Raw genomic sequence first — 23,595 nt, 5'->3', positions numbered from 1 at the left:
TGCAATGGCTAGATGCTCCTACAAGCATATATTATGATTGTAATACATTGGTGGATTTTATTCCTAAAAGGCTGAGAAGCTGTGATGTTGATGTGGCATCCCATTTAATAAAACAAACTCATTTAAAGTAACCATACCTGGCAAAACTTAAACAAAAATAAATAAAAACACGGACATCATCTTAAATGGATTTTCAATAAGTATTTATTTTTCCTGTTGGAAGAATATAAATTACCCAAAAAGATTAAGGCTGATTTCATTGGATAAAGTTAGCCAGGATTTACTATAAACATGGCTTGTCATTTATTAAATGGGGCTAATTTTTTTTTACATCATTTGAATATGAATGAAAAAATATGTGGATAAAACACTGACTAATGATTGACACATGATTTTGGTAAAGTCTGTACACAATTTTTGGTATACTCTGTACATATTTACACTTTATGTGCACAACTGAATTGACCAAAAAAAAAAAAAGTAAAAAATGTAGTCCTTAACAAACACATAATACATGTACATAACAAAGTAACGATCAAAATAAAATTTTAACAAAAATATTATCTGTAGAAATACAAATGACTCTGCACTTTTGTATACAGTGTATAACAAAACCATCTTCAACACAATTTAAAATTTTCAGTTATCTCTTAATAACAATATTGTACTATCTTTCCATCACAAAATTTCATATCTATTTTCCTTTTCAGCTGCCAATTTAGTCAAACAACCCTATGTAGTTTACTTTCTGACACGAACTTGAAAATGTACCAAATCTGAAGAAACTTGCCACACTGAATTTGTCATCTTACATTTTTCAGTAAATCTTCAAATTATTTTTCTATCGAAAAGACAAAAAAATAATTTATGCAATAAAATGGTGGTCAATATACAGTTTTTCCAATTTCTGATATATTTTTTTCATATACAAGTTCTATTAAAAATACCTCTTGGACAACCCCATTATGCCTCCATCAATATCTTTGATATTTTGTGCCAGGCTTAAAAAGTTTTTAAAAAACCCTACTCTTCCATTATAATAATGAATGAAACTTCAATAATGCAAATTTTGACTAATTATGTTTAAATGATTCCAACATGGACAAAAAAATGTGGATTTAAAGCCGATTTTTTTTTTCACTATTTACACACGATAAAAGCTTGCTACAAATATGGAAACCCCTGAATAGGTATATGCTGCTCAAATTGGATTGGCAGGGTACTAGTGAGGAAAAGAAGGCATTACTGCTAATTTTACTTTTTTAACCTCAAGGTTTCTGACCCTCTGCTAAGAGAGACAACTCTAACTGGTATTAGTGATTATAATTCCTCTAAAAAATTGTTAAAAAATAAAAAACACTAAAAATTTTGCTAGCTACACTGCAATTGATTGCACTGAAATTATAAAGAAGAGTTCTTCTGGAAATTTCTTATAATTATCAAAGCAATTTTTTATGAGTCAACAGACAGATGAAAAAAAACTTACAAAATGCCAAATATAATAAAATATTTGTCCCAGGAAAAAAAAAATTAATGGTTTATAATTGCTGGCAGGAGTACATACTCTTTACTTCAAACAAGTATTTTTTAACGCAGTTATAAAATGAACAGTAGATCCAACTTCACAAATGAGGTAATACTTTTTCACAACAAAATTATTCATAAAAATCAGCACTATTATATTTCAGCTGAAATAGAATGAACTTTATCCTGTTCAAGCTTTAAAAAAAAATATTTCACGCAATTAGGCAATAGAAACAACTGTATCATCCTCCCTAAAAATTAAAGATTTTTTTAAAAAAAATCAATGCAAGTATTGAGATAGCATAAATACTACATTGTTCTGTATTTACCAAATATACAACAGAGTGGGCTAATGGCAGTATAATCACGTTTTTCTTTCTTCTTCTTTCATGTCTTCATTCAATATTGCTCAAATACTGGCAACTGGAATTAAACTGACTATTTGCAAAGAACATGTGTGATTACATTTAAAAATTAAAAACAACAGATAGAAACATGGACACATTGAAGCCCCTTGCTTTATCTCTACAACGTGAGCGAAATAAAAATGACAATAGAATAAAAACAACAATAAACATGTTTTGATTCCAACATTTCATGATACAGCATTCCTAAAACAAAACAACCCAAATCATCGTTCAAATATTTCCTGAGGGAAGAAAAATAAAGGGTGGGGGGGGGAGGGAGGGGCAATAGTGCTAACAAAATTGACTCATTTTCTTGTATTACAGATGTATCTATGAACCAATTTCCTATTCAAAAATCAAAAATTTTCATCTAAAATTAATTTAAAATTCTGAAATTTTTTCAACTCCAATATGCTTCTCTGCTTGCTTTCTTAGAATGGGGAATAATAAAAAAATACTGAAATGCATAAAAAAAAAATCTATTTTGTGGGATAAGAATCATAGCCAAGCCATACCCACAGGATTGCCATCACCGAGTTTGTCAGGCCAACTCATGCCGTGTTATTTTTCTGCACATACATCTCTTAGTTTTTAATCTACAATTTCTGCAAAACAACTTTTATACATGACATCTTGGTTTTTTTTCCTAGTAAAATTAGCACAGTTGTTTTCACAAAGAATAGGTTCATCATCCCCCTATTTACTCTTGTAAAATTTTATTTTTAACAAGAACAAATTTCCCAAAAGAAATCTTACTTGTAATTAAAATTGCACTAAATTTCAGATTTTACAGAAGTGACTTTTTCAAATGACAATTTTAAACAGAACAAATAGTGACTTGTCCAAGTAAGAGTTATCTCTCTTTTCAGAGAGTTGATGAACCTTTAAATTTTTTTTATTTCAAACTAGGAATTTCTGTTAACTTCTGAATAATAACAAATCAAACTTAAAAGATGTTGAATGATTAAAAGTAGATTTGCAGTATACAAGTAATTAACACTTCTGTTATATATCTATATATAGTTTTCTACTATACGGAACATGCTATGCACAAAATCTGAAGTAAAAACAATCATATCTATAAATTTTTTTTCAAAAATAGGATACATAAATCAGTCAAAAACAAGTTTCTTTTTTCTGTCCAGACAATTCCCGTGAAGCAAAACAATTTTTCATATTACTCTTCTCTAAGAATTGCCGATCAACATAAGCACAATATTATTTCTTTTTTATATAAATGAACAAATGTTGTTTTCTCAAAAACACATTCTAATTTGACTGAGGACTCTATGAACCTTCTAAACCTTCCACACTGAAGAGTTCCTTATGAAGGGCAGGGAACTCCACCTCTGGATTTGCCTGTTTATATTTATTGAGAAGCACTATGTGTTGGGAGCTAAGTTGTCGTAATGTCCACGTTAGCTGCATCAGTCGTGTCAGAAGGTTCTCATCCGTGTGCGTTTTAATCAGCTCCTGCTTTAACGCTGTCAGAACTTTTTCATTCAGTTTTTGAACATCTGCTATGTCCTTTAATCCTGGACGATCTGTGTAAAACACCAAGAAAATTTTAATTTTCAGTTTTAATTTCTCTCAATGCACACACACACACATTTTAAATGTAAACATGTGCTGTTCTTGTTGATTTGCAGTGACAACAGTTTACTACGTTACAGCATACAAGGTCTTTTTTTTTTTTTAAATATTTCATGCACAGAAAAAAAAAATCCAAACAATAAATTTTAAATTGATCATTTCATCATTTGAAATGGTACAAAATATATTTTAAGAATAAGTGTGAACTAGTACAAAGTCCTTCATCATCTTTTCAATAAAAATCTGTATCTGGAGAAAATTACTCTCAGTCAAATATTCTCATACTCTCATGTCATACTGTCATACTTTAATTAAATACTGTCATACTCTCAGTAACTCATTGATTCAAGAAACAAGGAATAATTTATTTTCAAAAGTTATTATATACGATTGAGCACATGCTTAATATATAATACGAGCTCACTATTTATCTGTCTCAACTTTTCACAATAAATTCCTTTTGTAAAGGTGAAATTGATATAAAAAATTGAGCACAACTAGGTTTTATGGCCCCAGAACCAGGTGTAAACTCACCTGCCCTGATTAGAACCACCGCACTGAACAAGGCAATCTCACTCTCCGTTAACTTCATCTGTTTAATGGTCCGCACAAATTCAAACACACGGTCTCGTAAATGGCACTCTTCCTCATCTGGTAAAAGAGAATTCTCATCAGATACACGTACAGAGCACTGCCAACATCATAACATGACAAACTGTCAGGAGGGTCAGGGTCCAGGGGCCACATAGGCCCCCGGCTGCTGGGGAGTTTTGGTTAATAGATTTTTTCCACTTTGTTTACTTCAAAAGCATTTATAGCGAATATGGATATTGTAAATTATTTTTTTAAAACAAACATTTTTATTCACCAAGTAAATAGAAATCATATAATTGTGCTTTACTCATATACTTACTAAAACTGCTGAAAACAGAGAGAGGTACTGTGGCGTTACCAAAGATGATACTGTTTGTCTGTTCATCATAAACACGACAGGCACGGATTAGGGCCAACTCAAAACTTCCTGTATTGGAGAAGGGATAAATGTTCGTGGCATCACATACAGAACATTTTCTTTTTCAGTGTATTTAGCAATTGTACATTCTTTAGCATGTTTTGATTAATTGGTGCAACCTTGAATTAGCATTATTTGCATTTACATTAATCACTTGTTATCAAAAAACAAATTTAGTGGTGATCTTAAATCTGAGTACAATTAACGTAGATATGAATCTTGCTGAGGCAAACGTTAACTCCTCTGTCTACTTTGAAGTGATATAATACTTTGATACATCCCTAGCATTTATAAAATTTTTGATCCACCCCTCACCTGCTTTCAGCAGCATGATCTGATCGTCCTGAGAAAGATCCATGAATCCCGGCAGCATTTTGGCGAACTCGATGATTTGTTGTACAGCAATGGTAATCTTCTCGGCAACTTCTGACAACAGCTGGCTTCTTGTCTGTTTAACACATAATTTACATATAATCATATGATCAAATCATAAAAATGAAATACAAAAACTGTTAAGCATTGTCTGTGTAAAGTTAAGTTGACTTGTTATGGCCTGGCAAACGTCAAGCATTGTCTGCGTAAAGTAAAGTTGACTTGTTATGGCCAGGCAAACATCAAGCATTGTCTGCGTCAAGTTGACTTGATATGGCCAGGCGAACTTTTAATCAGTAATGTTTGAAAATATAGGGGTAGAAACACATGTAAAATGAGGTTTATTCTTCCACATTTACCTTTTGCATGAAATAATTTATATAAAACGTATTATTTACAAAAGAATTCCTATGCCAAAGCTCCCACATGGTTAGCTATTGATTTTTTTTAGAACTGTGAACTGTAATTCAACAGACAAAAAAAAAATCTACATGATATATGTAGTTCAAAGGTTACCAAGGCAAATTACTCAGGAAAAACTTACCCAAGATTTGAAGGCATTTATGATATTTTGAATTAATACTCTGCAGGTATGATGCACCTACTTACATAATTTCAAAGGCATATATGTCATATCTTAAGGAGATGTGCTATACAAGAGGTGTCTACATACCATAGATTTGAAGGCATCTATGATGTCCTGAGGTGTTAGGCTGGATTTGATGTGTTCTATCTGATCTTTACTGTATAAACATGTCCTCATGTGGGCTTCCGTCACTGCCTTCCCAAGCATCACTGTTAATCAAGGGAGATAAATCCAATACACATTACAAATCGTACGGTAAAGAGGGAGGGAAGGAGGGGGTAGAATTTCTTATTCAAAAGTTTATAGATATTGCAAGGAATTATTTTTTGTTTGCCAAGATTTGAATAAAAATACACTGAAAACAGACATGTTACTTGCATATTTAGCTAACCAAAATATCTATAGTATCTTCTATCACTTCGCTTTGACCTTTATATCATATTGCGGCTGAACTTTGACCTTTGTAACCTACCTGGATCCATGAGGTCGACTGCCCTCAGGAGAGCTATGGGGTGGGGCTGGGAGGTGACCTGAGTCGAGTTGTAACTCGGAGGTTCGGGGGACACAGGTGTCTCTGGCTGACTCTCTGAGGCTGGAGAGGGGAGGGTGTAGGCATAGCCATTTGAGGTATACATCAGGTGACAATCATTGTATCTAAAAATAGATATTACATCATAATAGCTAAAAATACATAGTAAACCTCCTTCTAAACATTTCTTCACTGTATTTTGGAATCATTGTACATCTAAAGCTAGGATTAACATAATTTTAATGAATTTTTGCCAAACAAAATTACAACAAAGAACAGTAGAAACTTTACACATCTGGGGCCCGTTTTACAAAAGAACTTACGACTAAGACCAAAATCTTTAGTTGATTGTAAAATTTTGCAAAATTATTTATAATGTTTGAAATTGCTAGCATAAAAATATCTTGTTAAATTCTTTTTAAAAAAATTAAAACCATTTTCAAATCAATGTAAATTAGAAAGCAATAAGCAGAATTAAATTTTGGTCTTAGTCATAAGTTCTTTTGTAAAACGGGCCCCTGAATTCTAGTAGGTAAGATAAACCACTTGTACTTTGAAATACCATGAAGGAAACATGTAGGCCCGTACAAGCCACACATCTTTATTTCTAATGAATTAACAGACTATAGACAGGTCATTAAACGGTATAAGAAACAAACTGTCATTTCCCTTCAGACATGATAATTAAGGGAAATCATTACAAGTCTGAATTGTATAACATATGAAATTTTTGTCAATGAAGCCTGTACACTATAACATACTGGTTATATAATACAGCAACCAAAATGTAATCTGTTGCCATTTTGTGACCCAAACTTTAGTAGTTCTAATGAATAAATTAAATTTTTGTTGTTAGATATTGTTCTTATTACACATAAAGTGTAGATAAAACTACACAAAAAATGTTCTTAAAAAAAACAGAACAAAACAAAACCCTAAATCATGGGAGCTTCCAGGTTTTCATATGGCAGCTAAGCTCCCCCCCCCCCCCCCCCTCCATTTTAAATCAACCACACACAGAATCCTGAAGGGTGGACCTTTTGAACCAATGAAGTAGACTGGTAATTTCTGTAAATTAACTCTTTTACATACAAACCACCAAATGTTTTCTAGAGAATTTTAAGGGAGGTAACTCCCAATTTTACCTTATTATTTCTGTCCTACTTTGCCTTTGACTTTTAAACATAAATTAAAGGTAGATGTACAGCATTTAATTTGACATACATGTATAGATCTGTGATATTTATTCCAGGACTTAAACTTCAGACAGATTTTAACAAGTCTTTAATACTTATCTATTTATCATGTTTATACAGTTAAGGATTTTCTCTGGGGTGTTAATGTTCTTAATACAAAAATGGCTTATTAAGAGCAGGGAAAAGAAATGTCAGTAACTTGTGATAAGATGTCTTTCATCATGTAGTTCTGTAATATTTAATTTTTCTGTTGAATAAATCAAAGTACTGAAAGTACTGTGTTCTGTTGAATAAACTTAAGTCCTGAAAGTATTTTGTTCTGTTGAATTAACCAAAATATTGAAAGCACTGAATTTAGATGATATCTTCCACTTAAGAATTACTACGAGTTACTTAGATATAGATTTGACAATTAGTTGGGTACTTAGATACAGGTTTGACAACTCATGATTGGATACAGGTTGATCATTTGAATATATATTTGATTTGTTAATCACTTAGACGCACATTTACAACTTGTGGGTTACTTATATTAAGGACGAGTACTTGTGGGTCAATTGGATACATGTTAACAACTTGTGGGTTACTTAGATACAGGTTAACAACTAGTGGGTTACTTGGATATATGTAAACAACTTGTGGGTTACTTAGATACAGGTTGACAACTTGTGGGTTACTTAGATACAGATTGACAACTTGTGGGTTACCTGGATACAAGTTGACAACTTGTGGGTTACTTAGATACAGGTTGACAACTTGTGGGTTACTTAGATACAGGTTAACAACTAGTGGGTTACTTGGATACCAGTTGACAACTTGTTGGTTAATTAGGTTGATTAGGGTTACTTGGATACAAGTTGACAATTTAAGATTTACACGGATACAGACAACTTGTGGGTTACTTGGATACATGTTAACAACTTGTGGGTTACTTAGATACAGGTTAACAACTAGTGGGTTACTTGGATATATGTTAACAACTTGTGGGTTACTTAGATACAGGTTGACAACTTGTGGGTTACTTAGATACAGATTGACAACTTGTGGGTTACCTGGATACAAGTTGACAACTTGTGGGTTACTTAGATACAGGTTGACAACTTGTGGGTTACTTAGATACAGGTTAACAACTAGTGGGTTACTTGGATACCAGTTGACAACTTGTTGGTTAATTAGGTTGATTAGGGTTACTTGGATACAAGTTGACAATTTAAGATTTACACGGATACAGACAACTTGTGGGTTACTTGGATACATGTTAACAACTTGTGGGTTACTTGGATACAGGTTGACGACTTCTAGGTTACTTGGATACAGGTTTGACAACAACTTGTGGGTTGTTTGGCTACAAAGTCTTACATAGAAAACTGATTGTTGTTGTTGCTAGATGGCATTCCACAGGAGGATTCATACCCGTTCATGCGTGACTGTTTGACATAATTGGCCTCGTCTTCCACTCTTTCTCTCTGTTTCTTTGACATTCTGCCAAACTTCACAGCTATAAGAGAGAAATCAGCATATCAGGAATAAATAAGAAATTTTATGGTCACATCTACCTATTTGAAGGGAAAAGTATACAAGGAATTCTTGAAAACATAATTGAATTTTCTTGAAAAGATCTACCCCCAAACCTCTACATGTGAACTTGACTTCATACATGTAACATGGTCAGCTGACTTGCTAGAACATACCCCTTTCTTTCAATACTCAATGTCAAGTTTACTGAATCATGCATAATGGGTAAAAAGAATTTCATGTGGTCTTATTTCTTTTTACAATTTCCTCTGAATTTTCAGTCAATAAAACAAAACTATCAAAAAGAACAAGGCTCAAACAATTTTGTTTCTTTATATTTTTTTTTTCATGAAATCTGACAAGTTCAAAATACCTTTTAAAACTTAAAAGAATGAAAATCCCTTTCCTATGAATGGGAATTCAGTATAAGCTTGCTTGATGTTTTACTGAAACTAGGTATCAGAAAATGGTTGTCTCCCCTTGTGAGACTGGTCGTGGTTGACTTACCATCTCGAGACATGCCCAGTGCCAGGCACTTCTGGAGGCGACAGAATTGACACCTGTTCCGGTTGACTCGATCTATGACACAGTTTTTGTTTCTGGGGCACTGGTAATTCACAGGACCAGCCTGACTCCGACGGAAAAATCCCTGGTAATGTAAACCATAGAATTACATTGAGTTGGCCTAAACCACGTCATAAATCAATTCTAAAGAAAACCTTGCTTAAATACTGTGAACATGGGAATTTATGAGTGGGGGTATTTGAGCTAAATTAACCAGCAAGTAATTTTTTGCATAAATATCCTCCCATGTGCCAATATCTTTGTACATACTTTAATTTAGTATCAACAACACATTATATTGGAATCATGGAAATAACCCCATGTTTACACTTTGTACTAATAATTCATGTTATCATGTAATTAACAACACACGTAAATATCCATATATTTGGTACATGTGTACTTTGGCAAAAATTGCTAATTATACATCTTCATGGGAAAAAACACCTTTTAATCCTTGTTTTATCCCCCCCCCCCCCCAACACCAACTTTTAAAAATAAATTTTGCAATATCTTTCCCACAATACAATTTAAAATATTGCAATATATTGCAGCACTTCCAGAATTCTTCACAATATCCATCCCTACCTCCCACATACGACCATGGCACCACTGCTCACAGGTGATAATTTTATAGCCTACACCTGGAAATTTTTAATTATTACACACCTCCTACTCACCTTACAACCCTCACAGGTAATAATTCCATAATGAACACCGGACGACTTGTCTCCACACACCTTACAAGGGATAACCTCTATCTGAGCTGAAATATAGGACAACGAAACATGAAATGTCAAAAAGTCAAACTAAAATTCACAGTTCTAATAATTTCTTCATTGAATTTTTCCATTAGAAGAGGAATCTGCTGCTTTAATGGCTTCTGTGTAATGTGTGTGTGTGTTCGTATGTTTTTGTTTTTTGTTATTTTTTGGGGGGGGGGAGTGTCGTTGAATGAGAATTTGAAATTTGTACCTATCCAAAATGTGATAAACTGTTATAAAGAGCTATAAAGAAACTCAAAGATCCAAATCATGGCTGTTTTTTTTTTTTTAACAACAAAGATTTTTTTAAATCTAGGAGTTTTATAAAACAAGATTGTAGTTGTTCATCATTAAGAGGTATACTTTTCCTGGTTTTTGGGACTAAATATAAAACTTCTCTCTGGCATTTAACTTTAAATATGTTAACAAGATTAAATATGAACGACTTAAGATTTTGTGAACTTGGTAATGCAAGTTTCTATCTGTGATTTTTTTTCTTTGATTCAGTACAGTTGCTTGTTTTCTGTTGATTCTGGTTTGTTTTCCTATATTTAGGGATACATATTTTGAAGATATTTTTTCTTGGTATACCCTGCAGGCTTTTTTAAAACTAGATTTTATGTAGATTCAAATTCATGCAAACAGAATATTTGCTTTCCTAGATTCAGCAGGTTTGACTGCTGTATAGTTAAGTCTTTTATATTTATGAGTAAGTATATTTACTTTTGGTAGACTCTGCAGGCTTGCGACTACTGTCCGGTTTGGCTTTCTGTGGGGGAGAGGGGTGGATCATGTTTTTTGTGTTATTTTTATGGGTATATGAGTAAGTATATTTACTTTTGGTAGACTCTGCAGGCTTGCGACTACTGTCAGGTTTGGCTTTCTGTGGGGGAGAGGCGTGGATCATGTTTTCTGTGTGATCTGATCCTGGCATCACTGAAACATAACCAGAGTTAATTTAAACAGCAATTTTTCATTCTTTTTCAAACTATTTTGTTTATCTATCTAGCAGTGCTCTACTTCAGTGACAAAACTTGAAATAAAACATGAGATATTCATCATTACCCTTTTTCAATATGTATAAATTTATTTACCTAGTACCAAACTTCTGAGATCCAGCAGTTAGCTTTTAACTTAATTTTAGAATGTCCACAGGTTCTTGCTGTGTGATTAATTTACTTAGTGCTTTTAATTTGAAATTGTTCATTGGCCTTACATGAAGGGACTTATTTACGCTGACTGTGGGTTTACGGTTTACTTACTTTTGATATTGTCCAGCAGCCCTTCATGAGGGGACTTATATAGGCTGACTGTGGGTGAAGGGTTTACTTACTTTTCAGATTGTCCAGCGGCCCTCCATGAGGGGACTTATTTACGCTGACTGTGGGTGAAGGGTTTACTTACTTTTCAGATTGTCCAGCGGCCCTCCATGAGGGGACTTATTTACGCTGACTGTGGGTGGGGGAATGATCTGCATCATGCCTTCTGAGGACATCGACACGACTCCATGATCAAGGGAGGGAACTGAGGACTGGTCAAGGGCTGTAGCAGTGAAATCTGGCAAAATGAAAGGATCAAAATCAATTACAGTGGAACTTCTGTAAATCAAACATTGACCATGGATATGTCAAAATAAATTATAACACATTTTTTTTTCTTGATGAGTTTTAACCTGAACATCTGTAAGAATTACTGTACATGTACATAAATTGGCGTATTCAAAATTTAGCACAATCACTGGGTATGGAGTTGTAGGTGAAATCATGAATTAGTGCTATACATGTCCGTGCCGTATATTGTATTTATACATGATTTCTTAGCGGTATTCATGAATTAGCGCATCGTTGTCTGCGCCAATATATGAAGCCCACTTTTTTAAGTACACATACAGTACGTCAAATCCTCCAATATATCAATGAAAGGTTTTTTTCTCTGACCCATTGAGTTCAAGATAGTGAGGTTTGATTGTATAGCAAATCAACAACCGATTCTGCTGACACCTTACTGTAACCCCCTCCCCCCAGTCATGCCTATCATTTCTGCTAGTCTCCTCTATAGAACCATCTTTTAATGTTTCCACTACAAACTATGCAGCTACTCTGAATTGCTGACTTTTACAATTATTTCTATAAACTTCCTTGATCCAGTGGTATGTGTCCACACTTCACTTATCTTAGTTATACAGCATAGTCTCTGGTTCCTTTTGAAATCATGACAGAATGTTTAGAGTAATTAAAAACCAGTACCACCAGAATGATTATACATAATTTAAAAAAAAAAAAAAAACCAAAACATTAATTTGTCAAACATTTATTAAAATAACTGATTTAGTAATTCTAATATATCTGCTGCAACAGAACTAAGATCCACCCCTGCCTTTTATCTGTCCTGTTGACCTCTCCTTGAACACACAGTGTGGATAAAGCCACACAGAGATAAGAACGAGCATGTTTTTGATGACATGAAGACTTGGTCTTATCTCTTATAAAAATCTCATACACCCACACACAACCATTTCATATTTCTGTTCCTAAATCAGGGTTACTCGGGTGGTACTCAGGATAGAGTCATTCAACGTTACATGGCAAACATATATAAGATTAAGGCAAAATTTAATCATGTTAATTTAACCATATATTAACACTTAATTTGTAACCAAACTATTTTAAATATTTAATATCTTGTATTCTATTTAGTATTATAAATTAGGCTTCAAATATACTGTTTGTGACAGACTTTGTATGCCAGTACTTCCTTCTACTTTACAAAGAATTTGAGAAGAATTCCAAATTTAAGTATGTCCGCGTATGTTCCGTTATATTCAAAGTTGACTTATATTTACAGAAAAAGTTTGCCATTTTTACTTTGAATTCAAAAACTTGTTAAAATCTTCTACGTATTTTATCCTGAAAAACAGAAGTGAGTTTTATAACCTTTAGTTTTCATCTCAAGGTTCCTATTAAACTGGGTTCAGAAAGGAAACATGCTCTCAAGAAAAAAAATCTTGTTTTCTAGTTACTTCTTTACACTTGATAAAAATAAATTACCAGCACATGTACTTCAATTATCTAAAGTCACTAATTATTAATGAGTCATGAGTCACAAGTTCTAGGGAGGCACATGTTAACAATTGCACATAGAATTCATAATCAAATATGGAACATCCTAAACAAATACCTTTCTTGCCTTCATATGAGGTCGCAAGGTTCACATAAGGTCAAATAAGATCAACCTGGCTTTCCTGAGGTCACTATTATGGGGCTGTGTCATGAAAACTGTACAATTTCAATCTAGAACCTTAAGAGTGTTTGTCAGTATAAACATTAAAGGGGAAATCACTTACTGGTAGTTGGTGGAAATAAATAATCCCATACTTCTGTAGGAATTTCTGGCCAATTAAAATCCTCAAATATCATTTTGGTTAATAATAACTGTATTTTAAATCCTTCCCTCTCTAATTAAAAGTTTGTGTGTTCGAACACTCGATAAAGTCTCTCAAAGGTTTATGTAGTAAACCAATTTTTCTTTTCACACACATTTTTTTTTTTAAATCCCAAATAAAAAATTAAATTAAAATAAAAAAATTCATCCACAGTACAAACATAGTAAATCCAAAAACATGAAGTTTCAAATTTTTTAATGATTTTTTTTTTTTCAAATTCTAACAAATTTCCCAACTGTGAAATGACACCAGAATTATTTTGTTTGTTACAAAAAAAATCTGCTCCTCAACCAATACACATCGTAGACTCTCGACAGTGGGAATAAAAAAAAATTATCAAGGTCTGGTCAACGACCTACCAGTCATTATCGCGGGAGTTCAATCAACCACGGAGAAGTTCATGCCAATGTTCCTCCATGGATCAATAATTTTTCCTCTTGCATGTTGTCTTCACAAAGCTATCAGGGAGAGAGAGAAGGTTCAACAACCTATAGCACGCAGGCAATACCAACCCCTTGACGGGAGATAATAAATAATTCATTTGTTTTTCTTGTGTTATTATTCTGTCCGTTTCTTTTTTTCTCTATATCAAATGTACTTTTTTTTCCCAATCTGGAAATTGAGCATGTATAGATGTATATCTGCATTTATTAGCTTTTTATCTAAGATGTAGGTATACTGTGAAAGATTTCCTCTCATTAAATGGCAGAGCCAATTGCTAGTACTTATGCACCGAGTACAGTGTGTATCAAAAATGGCAGACATCTTTGTAGCATCTGTACTTCACAAAGAATTAATATGGCTAACATTTTTGATATTCACTGTACATTCTCATTCCAAATGAAATACAACAAAGTAAAATAATTACGTAGTACTACATATTTATATGTACAGTCTCGCCAATATCTACTTCATAGCCTTATGATTTCTCATGAACACAGAGAATATTTATGTTGAACAGGAAATGTAAGAGTCGAGGCTCTGACAGACCACTTCTTGATACTGGATCCAGTGCTGTTAAAATCCCAATTACTGACCTTTAGGAATCACTCATTTCTAGTGTTTGTTGTCAACTAAATACAGGAACATATTAAGTAGGAAGTTTTGTATATATATCCACATTTTTGGGGGTTGGGGGGTTGGGTGGGTTAGGACTATTGGGAAAATTAGCATTAACTTAATATAGGAAGTTAACGAAATGATATTTAAAATTACATCTAAATATTGTGTGTGTGTAAGGGGGTCCGGGGGGGGGGGGGGGGGGGGGGGATTAGGGTAAATTTTGGAAATTTAACATATTAATAAAATAGAAAAAAAGAACTTTCATGGATGTAGGACTGGAGAATTCTATTTGCCCCAATTAAAGATAATAGAGAACCTGACGAGAGCGACCGCAGTGTTGTTAGTGAAACATAAAACAATATGTCACCCAAGAGGTATTATCATGATCATAAGACTTGTAAGACATGCCTTCAAAATTAATGGACCAACCATGTGAGAATCAAATGTCAAGGTTCTGAAATATACTGAGGTATTTTTGGAAGAGTTATAAGGAAATTAAAGTGAATAAAATAACAGAAAAGAAAAAAAATAAGACAAAGAAAAAAAATCCTGTTAATTAAATATTAAAATATTTTTTTTTAAATTTCTTCTGTTGGAGAGTGTTTTGCCAAATTCAAATTTTATTCTCAACCAATCCTTAGAAGAAATAAATTGATTTGAAAGAAAGAAATCCATAATCAACTTATCAGAAACTTATCAAAATCACCCAAAGGAATAGCTCACAAATATGTAACCACTAGTATTGACCTTACAGTGTAGCAGCATACTGTAAGCATACGCATTGACCCTACAGTGTAGCAGCATACTGTAACTATTAGTACTGACCCTACAGTGTAGCAGCATACTGTAAGCATTGGCATTGACCCTACAGTGTAGCAGCATACTGTAACTACTAGTACTGACCCTACAGTGTAGCATCATACTGTAAGCATTGGCATTGACCCTACAGTGTAGCAGCATATGTAACCACTAGTACTGACCCTACAGTGTAGCAGGATACTGTTACCATTAGGATTGACCCTACAGTGTAGCAGCATACTGTAACTACTAGTACTGACCCTACAGTGTAGCAGCATACTGTAAGCATTGGCATTGACCCTACAGTGTAGCAGCATATGTAACCACTAGTACTGACCCTACAGTGTAGCAGCATACTGTAACCACTAGAATTGACCCTACAATGTAGCAGCATACTGTAAACTTTAGTATTGACCCTGGGAGAATGAGCGTTAATGTAGGGTCCACAATACAGCCTCAGAATGGAAACCGTTTTCAAATTACATGAAAAAGATGCCCAACAAGGACTTTAACAACAACCCCCCCCCCCTTTCACTTTGAAGCAGCCATAGCAATTTCCTCCATAATTTATAGCTGTAAAAAATCAGTTCCTGTCAGCTGTAGCTACCCAAGATGTAGGAAATTGGAAATCTTCAGGAGACAATGGGGTAAGGGGCTTGGCGGGATTGTTGGGGTTGGAACTGAACAAGTATTTCATTTGGATACAATTTTCCCTCCTCCCAGAAAACTTTTTGTCTATATCAAGTTAAAGCATGGATTCTGTCTAAAGCACTACATATATTAACATTATACAGTATCACTGTAAATAAGCTATTATATAAAAATTGCATGCATTTGAGTGTAACATTGAAAATTTTCACCCCTCGAAAACCATTGTCAATCTCGGCTGCGCCTCAGTTGACAATGGTTTTCTTGGGGTGAAAATTTTCAATGTTACACTCAAATACATGCAATATTTATTTTATTATACTGAATGTTTTATACAAATGCATATAACAGTGAACCTTGAACTTCTGCGCAGTCACTATTTTTTTTGGAATATCACCTGTCATCAAGCAATGTTGACTGTTGCTACGTGGGAGGGCATGGCTTCATCATTCAGCGGGTAATAGTATTTTTTATTTTAACAAATGTTTCTCAACGAATCAGATTCAACTAATTTGGATGAAAGTATAATATTATATAAATAGTGCACGTTTTTTAGGGTAACAGTTGAAATTGACACCCCAAGGAAAACCATTGTCAACCGACGCGTCAGCGGAGGTTGACAATGGTTTTCCGAGGGGTGTCAATTTCAACTGTTACCCCTCAAAAACGTGCACTATTTATTTTATTACACTGAATGTCTTATTGATTTCGGATGTCATAAAAAAAATTCGGAGATCGTCGTTAAGTTCACGCTTAGAAAGCTTTCAAACTCCCCGCTTCTATTTTTCTCAATAAGAAAGCTTCGGGAAAGATTTACCAACCTCTCTATTGTTTGTTTGCTACTCAAAAAGTCCTTTATCATCTAAAGTTTGCACTCGCAAGGATGTTTCGTCTGTCGTTTGTTTTTTCAAGTAAGCTACATCGGATGCAAGCTTTTACTGACGTCGTTTATGCGGCTTCTTTCAAACGCACAACCGACGTTTTGAGAATTCTACGGTGAACCGTACACGCATGGTTTGAACGCATGTGATATTTTCGTAATGTTACCCGTTGTCAAGTGTGTTGCTAACGCTGAGGGTAACATTACGGATTGTTAAATTCGTCTAAACCAATCAGATTTTAGTATTTAACATGAAAGTATAATAAAACAAAATACTCAATGCCATACATTACAAATGTCAAACAGTTGCTTACTTATAATGATTTCTTGTCTTTTAGCATATTAAGTGCTCTGTTGACTTCTCTTACTCACGTACTTAAAGGGTTTTTATCACGTATCTAAATTTCTTAAAAATGAAACACTATTATATTCTTGAAACATATAATTATCGTTTAATTATGAAATAATGTTGAAAGCGGCCGTAATTAGACGATAAAACGCCCTTAATATAGGGTCCTCGAATTAAAAATCTCCACTAATTAGATAGGGGTCTCGTGGTACTGAAACGTCATAGGTGTCAATGGTCAATAGAACTGGTAAGGCTTATCATAAAAAAAAATATATTGAATAGATTTTTACGCTAAATAAATAGAATACACAATATGGCCGGTTGAAATTTTGACATCGGCTATATTTCTTTGGATATGGACAGGCAATCTTTCATGTATGAACTCTAGCAGAAAGAAATAACCAGAAAATATGCCGACAATTGAAGAGATGTGACCGAAGACGAAGCCGTTGACAACTCAGGACTTCAACTAAATAGAACGAATTACTAAAGTTTAACTTCGTAAACATTTATAAATATGGGAATTTTAAATTCTCCTTCATTATTATTTTAATTTATTATATATAAATAAATCCTGTATGTCTTCTATCCGCTATAGCAGTGAATATCATGTACTAGAAATGACACTTCTTCAATGGCGCCGTACACCATTACGAAGTTCACAACATTCCTACTAGATTCTGTCCAGGAAATGTGGGGAAAAAATTCTTCCTATTTAAAACTTTTCTTGTGCACATTTGTGCATCATAAAGCATAAATTATACCTTACTAGCTGTCAATTATAAAATTATCACTTAATTATTTTCTTACAGGTTTAATAGACAAAACAAATGAGCCCTTTTGTAAACACAATAAGTACTTCGCTTGACCAGGATTGACACCTATGACGTCAGAGCAATGGCGCGTAACATCAGCGATCAAAATATGCATATTGAGAAATTCAAACTTTGAATCGCTGAAACATCAAAAATATTAATTTTCTAGCAAAGATTTTTAAATATATGATTTTAATAGCATGTAAACTTTGTCATATCAAAAAATTTTGAGACGTGATAAAAACCCTTTAATGTCATGAACAATATAAAATGATATAGCCTTTACCTGAACCTCAACATTTAAAAAAAATAATAACTACCATATTTCATGGCTATTAGCCATCATGAATCCTGGGGCAAAGCTAATATTAATTTCCCCTTAAATTTGGAACATCACTTTGCTATGTCTAGATAATATTTCATTAAGTTTTTTACCTACTTAGTGATAAAAGATGACTTTGTGTTGAGGGTGAAATCTTGATCAACCTGTTTCTATCAAAATATGTTCAGCATTACATTTGAATTTAACACATTATGGTATTTTGTCCAAAATTTATTAATAAATGAATAGATCTGTAGAAACTAGATATTGCCATTAAATTGATTAATGGATATTTTTATTGTCATTTCATTTGCAACATAGAGGATGCAAAATTTTACCTGCAATGGAGAGTTTATCAGATGTTGAACAAATTCTTTCTGAAATTTTTGAGTTTATCTGTTTTTCTGGAAAGGAATTTACAAAATTTCAACTGTGATCTAAATTATGCCAATGGCAGAAATCTTCAGAAGCTGAGTACTATAATCATGCCTTTTTCAAGTAAAAATTTGCAGCTTCAAAACAACACCAAACATTAATTAAATCATCATGACAGTACTAAGAAAGCGGACAAGTTTAAAACATCATACAAATTTCCAACATGAAAGACAAAAGATATTTAAAAATTCTTGCTTTCAATGAAACAGTTACTTTTGAAAAAAAGATCATTTTTTTGTCATACCAGGTATTTTTATTTGCCCTTTAATGAGTTACAATATTGCTTGTTCAGTTAAGAACATAAATTATATACCAATATTAAACCATGTAATGCGACCTAAAAGGCAAGGAACATCCCTTTTTAAAAATTTAATTCTAGTGCAACAAAGTCAGATTACAAAAACACTCATCCATTCAAATAAAAACTGCATTTAAAGCTTAAAAAAAAAAAATACGGCCACGTAACCTGCCATCCCTAGTTCGTGAATATGGACTCGTCCGGGATCAAAGGTCATTTCTATTTAGACCATATCTGTGTAAATAATGGACTGTTTACAATTTAACCATTCATAACTTTGGCGTCCATTGGACACATGCGTAATGGTTTTCCTATAGAATACAAAAATGCATAAAAACTGACACTTATCACAGTCTGGTGGAATCTACATCGTTAACAACCTAAGCTCGTGAAGAAGGGGGGTGTGTCGATCGTAGCGTTTTTTTGCAACCGAGATAGGCCCATGCGAAGTGATATATGAATTATGGGGTTTTTCGCACCTGTTGTATTCCTTACACGAAGCACTTTCCAGGTACGCACAATCATCATGCATACGTAAAAATTATTCAAAATTTGCATTGAAATGTTCACAAAAATTGTGCATTTCTCGGTTTTGTACAATGTGTGCATTTTAACCCCCTCACAACACATGGCTTGAGAAAATTTAGCGCCATTTTCTCAAACACGTATGCAAAAAGACAATCGAAGCCCACATTTCTGAAAATCCATGCCTCTTTCATAAATTGAGTGACTCTTACCTTTCATTTCGTTTGACATAATTTTGCCACAGCATTCATGAAAACTTCCCTATTTTAACCTACTTCGACCTAAATTCACAGAGCACACACACTTACATCCGTCCAACGTCCAAAAATAGACACAAATTGTGCCAGCAGGTCACGAGCGTAGTGATATCTGAGAAATTAGCATAAACAGTACCGAATTATTATCTCAAGTTTTCCTACTTCTGAAATATTTTCTTTCAGAAAAGGAACAAAATTTATTGAGAAAGTGAGAAAAATAAATCAAATAGACATTTATTGCCTCATCAATACTTTAAAATAAGAATTTTTTCCTAAGCGCTATATACCGCGTAGGAAATGTTGTAATCTGATTGAGTTGTCCGTCAGCAGTTTATTATAGGTGGCGCTATGTCGTTATAATGAAGCTTGCCTGAGGTTTGAGGTCATTGTGTATTAGGGTATTCAACTCGTGACGTATTGATTGCAGGGATTAAGCAATGCGTTATATCGTTAATCTAATTAATGGCGTTACATACTTCATTGTAATGAAATAACTAAACCAGTTAAGCGTTCTGGAGACGCAGTATTACGAGGACAGAGAAAAAGGAGTGACATTTGAAAAAAAAGGAGCGGATCTTCGAGTTGATTCGAATTTGCAATATGGCATTGTATCTTTGCGTTGTTGCAAAGTATTACTACTTAGAATGATTTGTTCCTTTACTTGAAAATCATGGGTGAAGAACCTATTATCCGATGTCGATTGATTAATGTGTATGCAAGCATAGCGTGATCACTTGCGGCCTTTCAACAGTGTTCAAATGACGCATTTTTCCATATAAATGACAGAGTATGGGATTACAGTTTTTTTTTTAAGGTCTTAAAATCAAGGACCTGGACCTTTCTATTTTGAAAAAATAGCGACATCATTTTGGTTGAAACTGGGGCAAATATCATATGTAATATTTTTGTAAATAAATTCAAATAAGAGTTATTTTTTCTTCTGCATGGTATTATTAAATTCAGTCAATCTGTTTTTGGAGCATGCGTTTTAAATAGTTTTTTTTTTTTTTTTTTTTTTTTTTTTAAAAGATTTCCGCTCCTCAGCCAGGAACGTTTATTATTTGATTAAGAAAAGCTCAACACGAAGCTTGAAATTGAAATCTTTTCGTGCAACAATTTTTTATGCATCTCAATATGATTCAAGCTTCTTTGAAGTCTTAGAAACGGTCTTGCAAAAAGTTGACAAAAGTTGACATTTGTACCCCTTAGAAATACAAAAATAAATTCATTCTTAGAGAAATCGAAATTTCCCTAATCTAGCCTTATATACCAAAGTTTATTAGCACGATATGAAACATCCTCGCAAGCCAGGGGTCCTGAGTCAACACGTTGCCGTTGGACCAACGTGTTGACTCAGGACCCCTGGCTTGCGAGGATGGATATGAAATTAAAAGTGATCTGTGATGCTTTGCAATGTCAGGAAAAGCTTTAAAATTACACTGTGAATTATGTAAAATTGAAGTAAACAGAAGAACTAAAACACTGCATAAGTATGAAAAACATGCAATTTTCTCGCAATGCCTGAATACCCTATTTTTAGCTGTACTGGTCAGAGACCAGAAGAGCGTATGCGATAGTAACTGAAGGTGTCCGTCGTCCGTCCGTCTGTCTGTCTGTCTGTGAACAATTTTTCAAAACGCTACTCCTCCTACAGTTTTGGTCCGATTTCAATATATCTTGGCACACAAGTAGACTACACTAAGCTAGATACATAATTTAGTGCATGCATCGGTTTTTGATTTCGATGGACGGTGTTGCCATGGTTACTAAAAATAGAAAATTCTGTGAAATTCCTTTTAAAATGCTACTTCTTCTACAGTTTTTGTCTGATTTCAGTGTAGCTTGGCACACAATTAGACTACACTAAGATACATAATTAGTGAATCGTTTTTTGATTTCAATGGACGGTGTTGCCATGGTTACTAAAAATAGAAATTTCTGTGAAATTCCTTTAAAACCCTACTCCTCCTACAGTTTTGGTCTGATTTCAGTATAACTTGGCACACAAGTAGACTACACTAAGGTACATAATTTAGTGCATCAGTTTTTGATTTCGATGGACGGTGTTGTCATGGTTACTAAAAATAGAATTTTTTGTGAAATTCCCACAAAACGTTGCTCCTCCTACAGTTTTGGTCTGATTTCAATCTAATTTGGCACGCAATTAGAATACACTAAGATACATTGTAATAGTCAGGATTTTAAATTGATTTTAATTATAACAACAATTTTCTTTCAGATGCCATTGAAAGTTATGAAATAACTTTCAATAATAAACTTAATTTAAAATAAAAATGTTTTATTTAAATATTAAACAGTTAAATAAATTTATAACAACTACCTTTAATTAAAGTCTAGAAATCTCTAGAGTTCTAAAATTACAGTTTAAACTCTTAAATATGTATTTCCGTTTTTTTTTCGGTGAATGGTGTTGTCATGGTTACTAAAAATAGAAATTTCTGTGAAATACTTTCAAAACGCTACTCCTCCTACAGTTTTCGTTTGATATCAATATAACTTGGCACAGAAGTAGACTACATTAAGATACATAATTCTAATTATTGTTGCATGTTGCAAAGTTTCAAATCCAAGTGCTACTTTTCCTTTGTTATACGTACAGAGCAGTAGAGCTACAGTCTCATCAGAGACTTCTGGTTTTTAAATTCTAAAATATACTTGTTGATCAATTTTCAATTTAAAAAAAATGCATAGCTGGCCTTTTTATCTGCCTTTCCTGAAAATGTATTTGACATTTGATAATTTTCCCTATACATAATTTGATTAACTATAAAGCTGAATTCTGAAGAAATACCATGGGTAAATACACGTAACTACATGTATATGAAATCAGAGACATTTTTGTGAGCATTTTCAATTACTTAAAAGCTGATTTTCAGAACCTGGGGATTGGAAAGCTTAAACCTGATCCTGATATTCATATTAAAAGCATTTGTTTATGCTTCGAATCATCATTTGGGGATTTTTTTATTATGAAATTGGGAAAACCCACACTTTCTACCATTGGGAAAGAGGCAGAATACAGGCCTCCAACGACCCCTACCCCTCTCCCCCCTTAGATTACAAGAATATGTTTTATGAATTTGCCTTTTCGTCGATGTGAGTGTTTGCAACATTTATATAAAATGAACACAGGGGTTTTCCCTCTTCTCTTTAGAGAAATACACAAATCTATATACCCATCATTTAGAGAAGTGGACAGGCATAGCCTACATTAATTCAAATCAGATGTAGGCCCATCCTCGCGGTCCTGACTGAGTCCACTCATGGCCATTGGACCCCTGACAACCGCCACGAGTGGACTCAGGATCCATGACGTTGTGAGGATCATGTTGGCTTTGCCTGTCCACTACTCTGAAGAAAATCGGGAAAGCTCCTGGCGATTGAAAATCACAACTACATGTACGCTTCGTGTAGTTAAATGCCCCAATTTTCCAGGCACAGTGGAATTTTCCGGTGACTAAAACTCCGTCTGATTCACTTTCTGCAGAAAGACATTTATAATTTGATAGTCTGTTGTTGATGCTTAAGGAAGAGGCCAATTAATTTGGTGTGTGCACTCTATTAAATATTACCAAAAGCTTATATGTACTTTTGTTTGGAAGATGTAAAAAAAAATATAAAGGGGTATTATATTGCTGTTTTCAACATAAAGTTACCCCCCCCCCCCCAATCTCGCTTCAC

At 33.7% G+C, this 23,595-nt stretch overlaps 1 protein-coding gene across 4 annotated transcripts; it reads right to left on the bottom strand.

Moving 5' to 3' along the window:
- Nucleotides 1–3,005: 3,005 nt before the first annotated feature.
- Nucleotides 3,006–19,992, bottom strand: LOC133189347 (probable nuclear hormone receptor HR3). 4 transcript variants are annotated; one of them, XM_061324737.1, is made up of 12 exons: nt 19,849–19,992; nt 11,467–11,619; nt 10,900–10,998; nt 9,979–10,064; nt 9,242–9,383; nt 8,633–8,717; nt 5,967–6,148; nt 5,582–5,703; nt 4,852–4,984; nt 4,438–4,545; nt 4,059–4,175; nt 3,093–3,475 (listed from the first exon to the last, which is right to left on the bottom strand). In XM_061324737.1, exons 1-12 carry the CDS (start codon nt 19,865–19,867, stop codon nt 3,219–3,221), a joined length of 1,503 nt encoding a protein of 500 aa, XP_061180721.1. In that variant the 5' UTR covers nt 19,868–19,992; the 3' UTR covers nt 3,093–3,218. The 4 variants fall into 4 exon arrangements, with proteins under 4 accessions (XP_061180722.1, XP_061180724.1, XP_061180721.1 ...); XM_061324736.1 differs by having other exon boundaries at nt 3,095–3,475; nt 8,579–8,717; XM_061324738.1 differs by lacking the exons at nt 11,467–11,619; nt 19,849–19,992 and adding an exon at nt 11,396–11,451 and having other exon boundaries at nt 3,006–3,475; nt 8,579–8,717.
- Between the last annotated feature and the right edge of the window lie 3,603 nt (nt 19,993–23,595).

Source organism: Saccostrea echinata, unplaced genomic scaffold, assembly GCF_033153115.1.
Source record: "Saccostrea echinata isolate AGI-Se365-2 ecotype Australia unplaced genomic scaffold, CSIRO_AGI_Sech_v1 ptg000017l, whole genome shotgun sequence".
In the NCBI taxonomy this organism is placed as follows: domain Eukaryota; kingdom Metazoa; phylum Mollusca; class Bivalvia; order Ostreida; family Ostreidae; genus Saccostrea; species Saccostrea echinata.
Note: the sequence above shows the minus strand (reverse complement) of the source record. Positions and strands in the feature narration are given on the sequence as shown.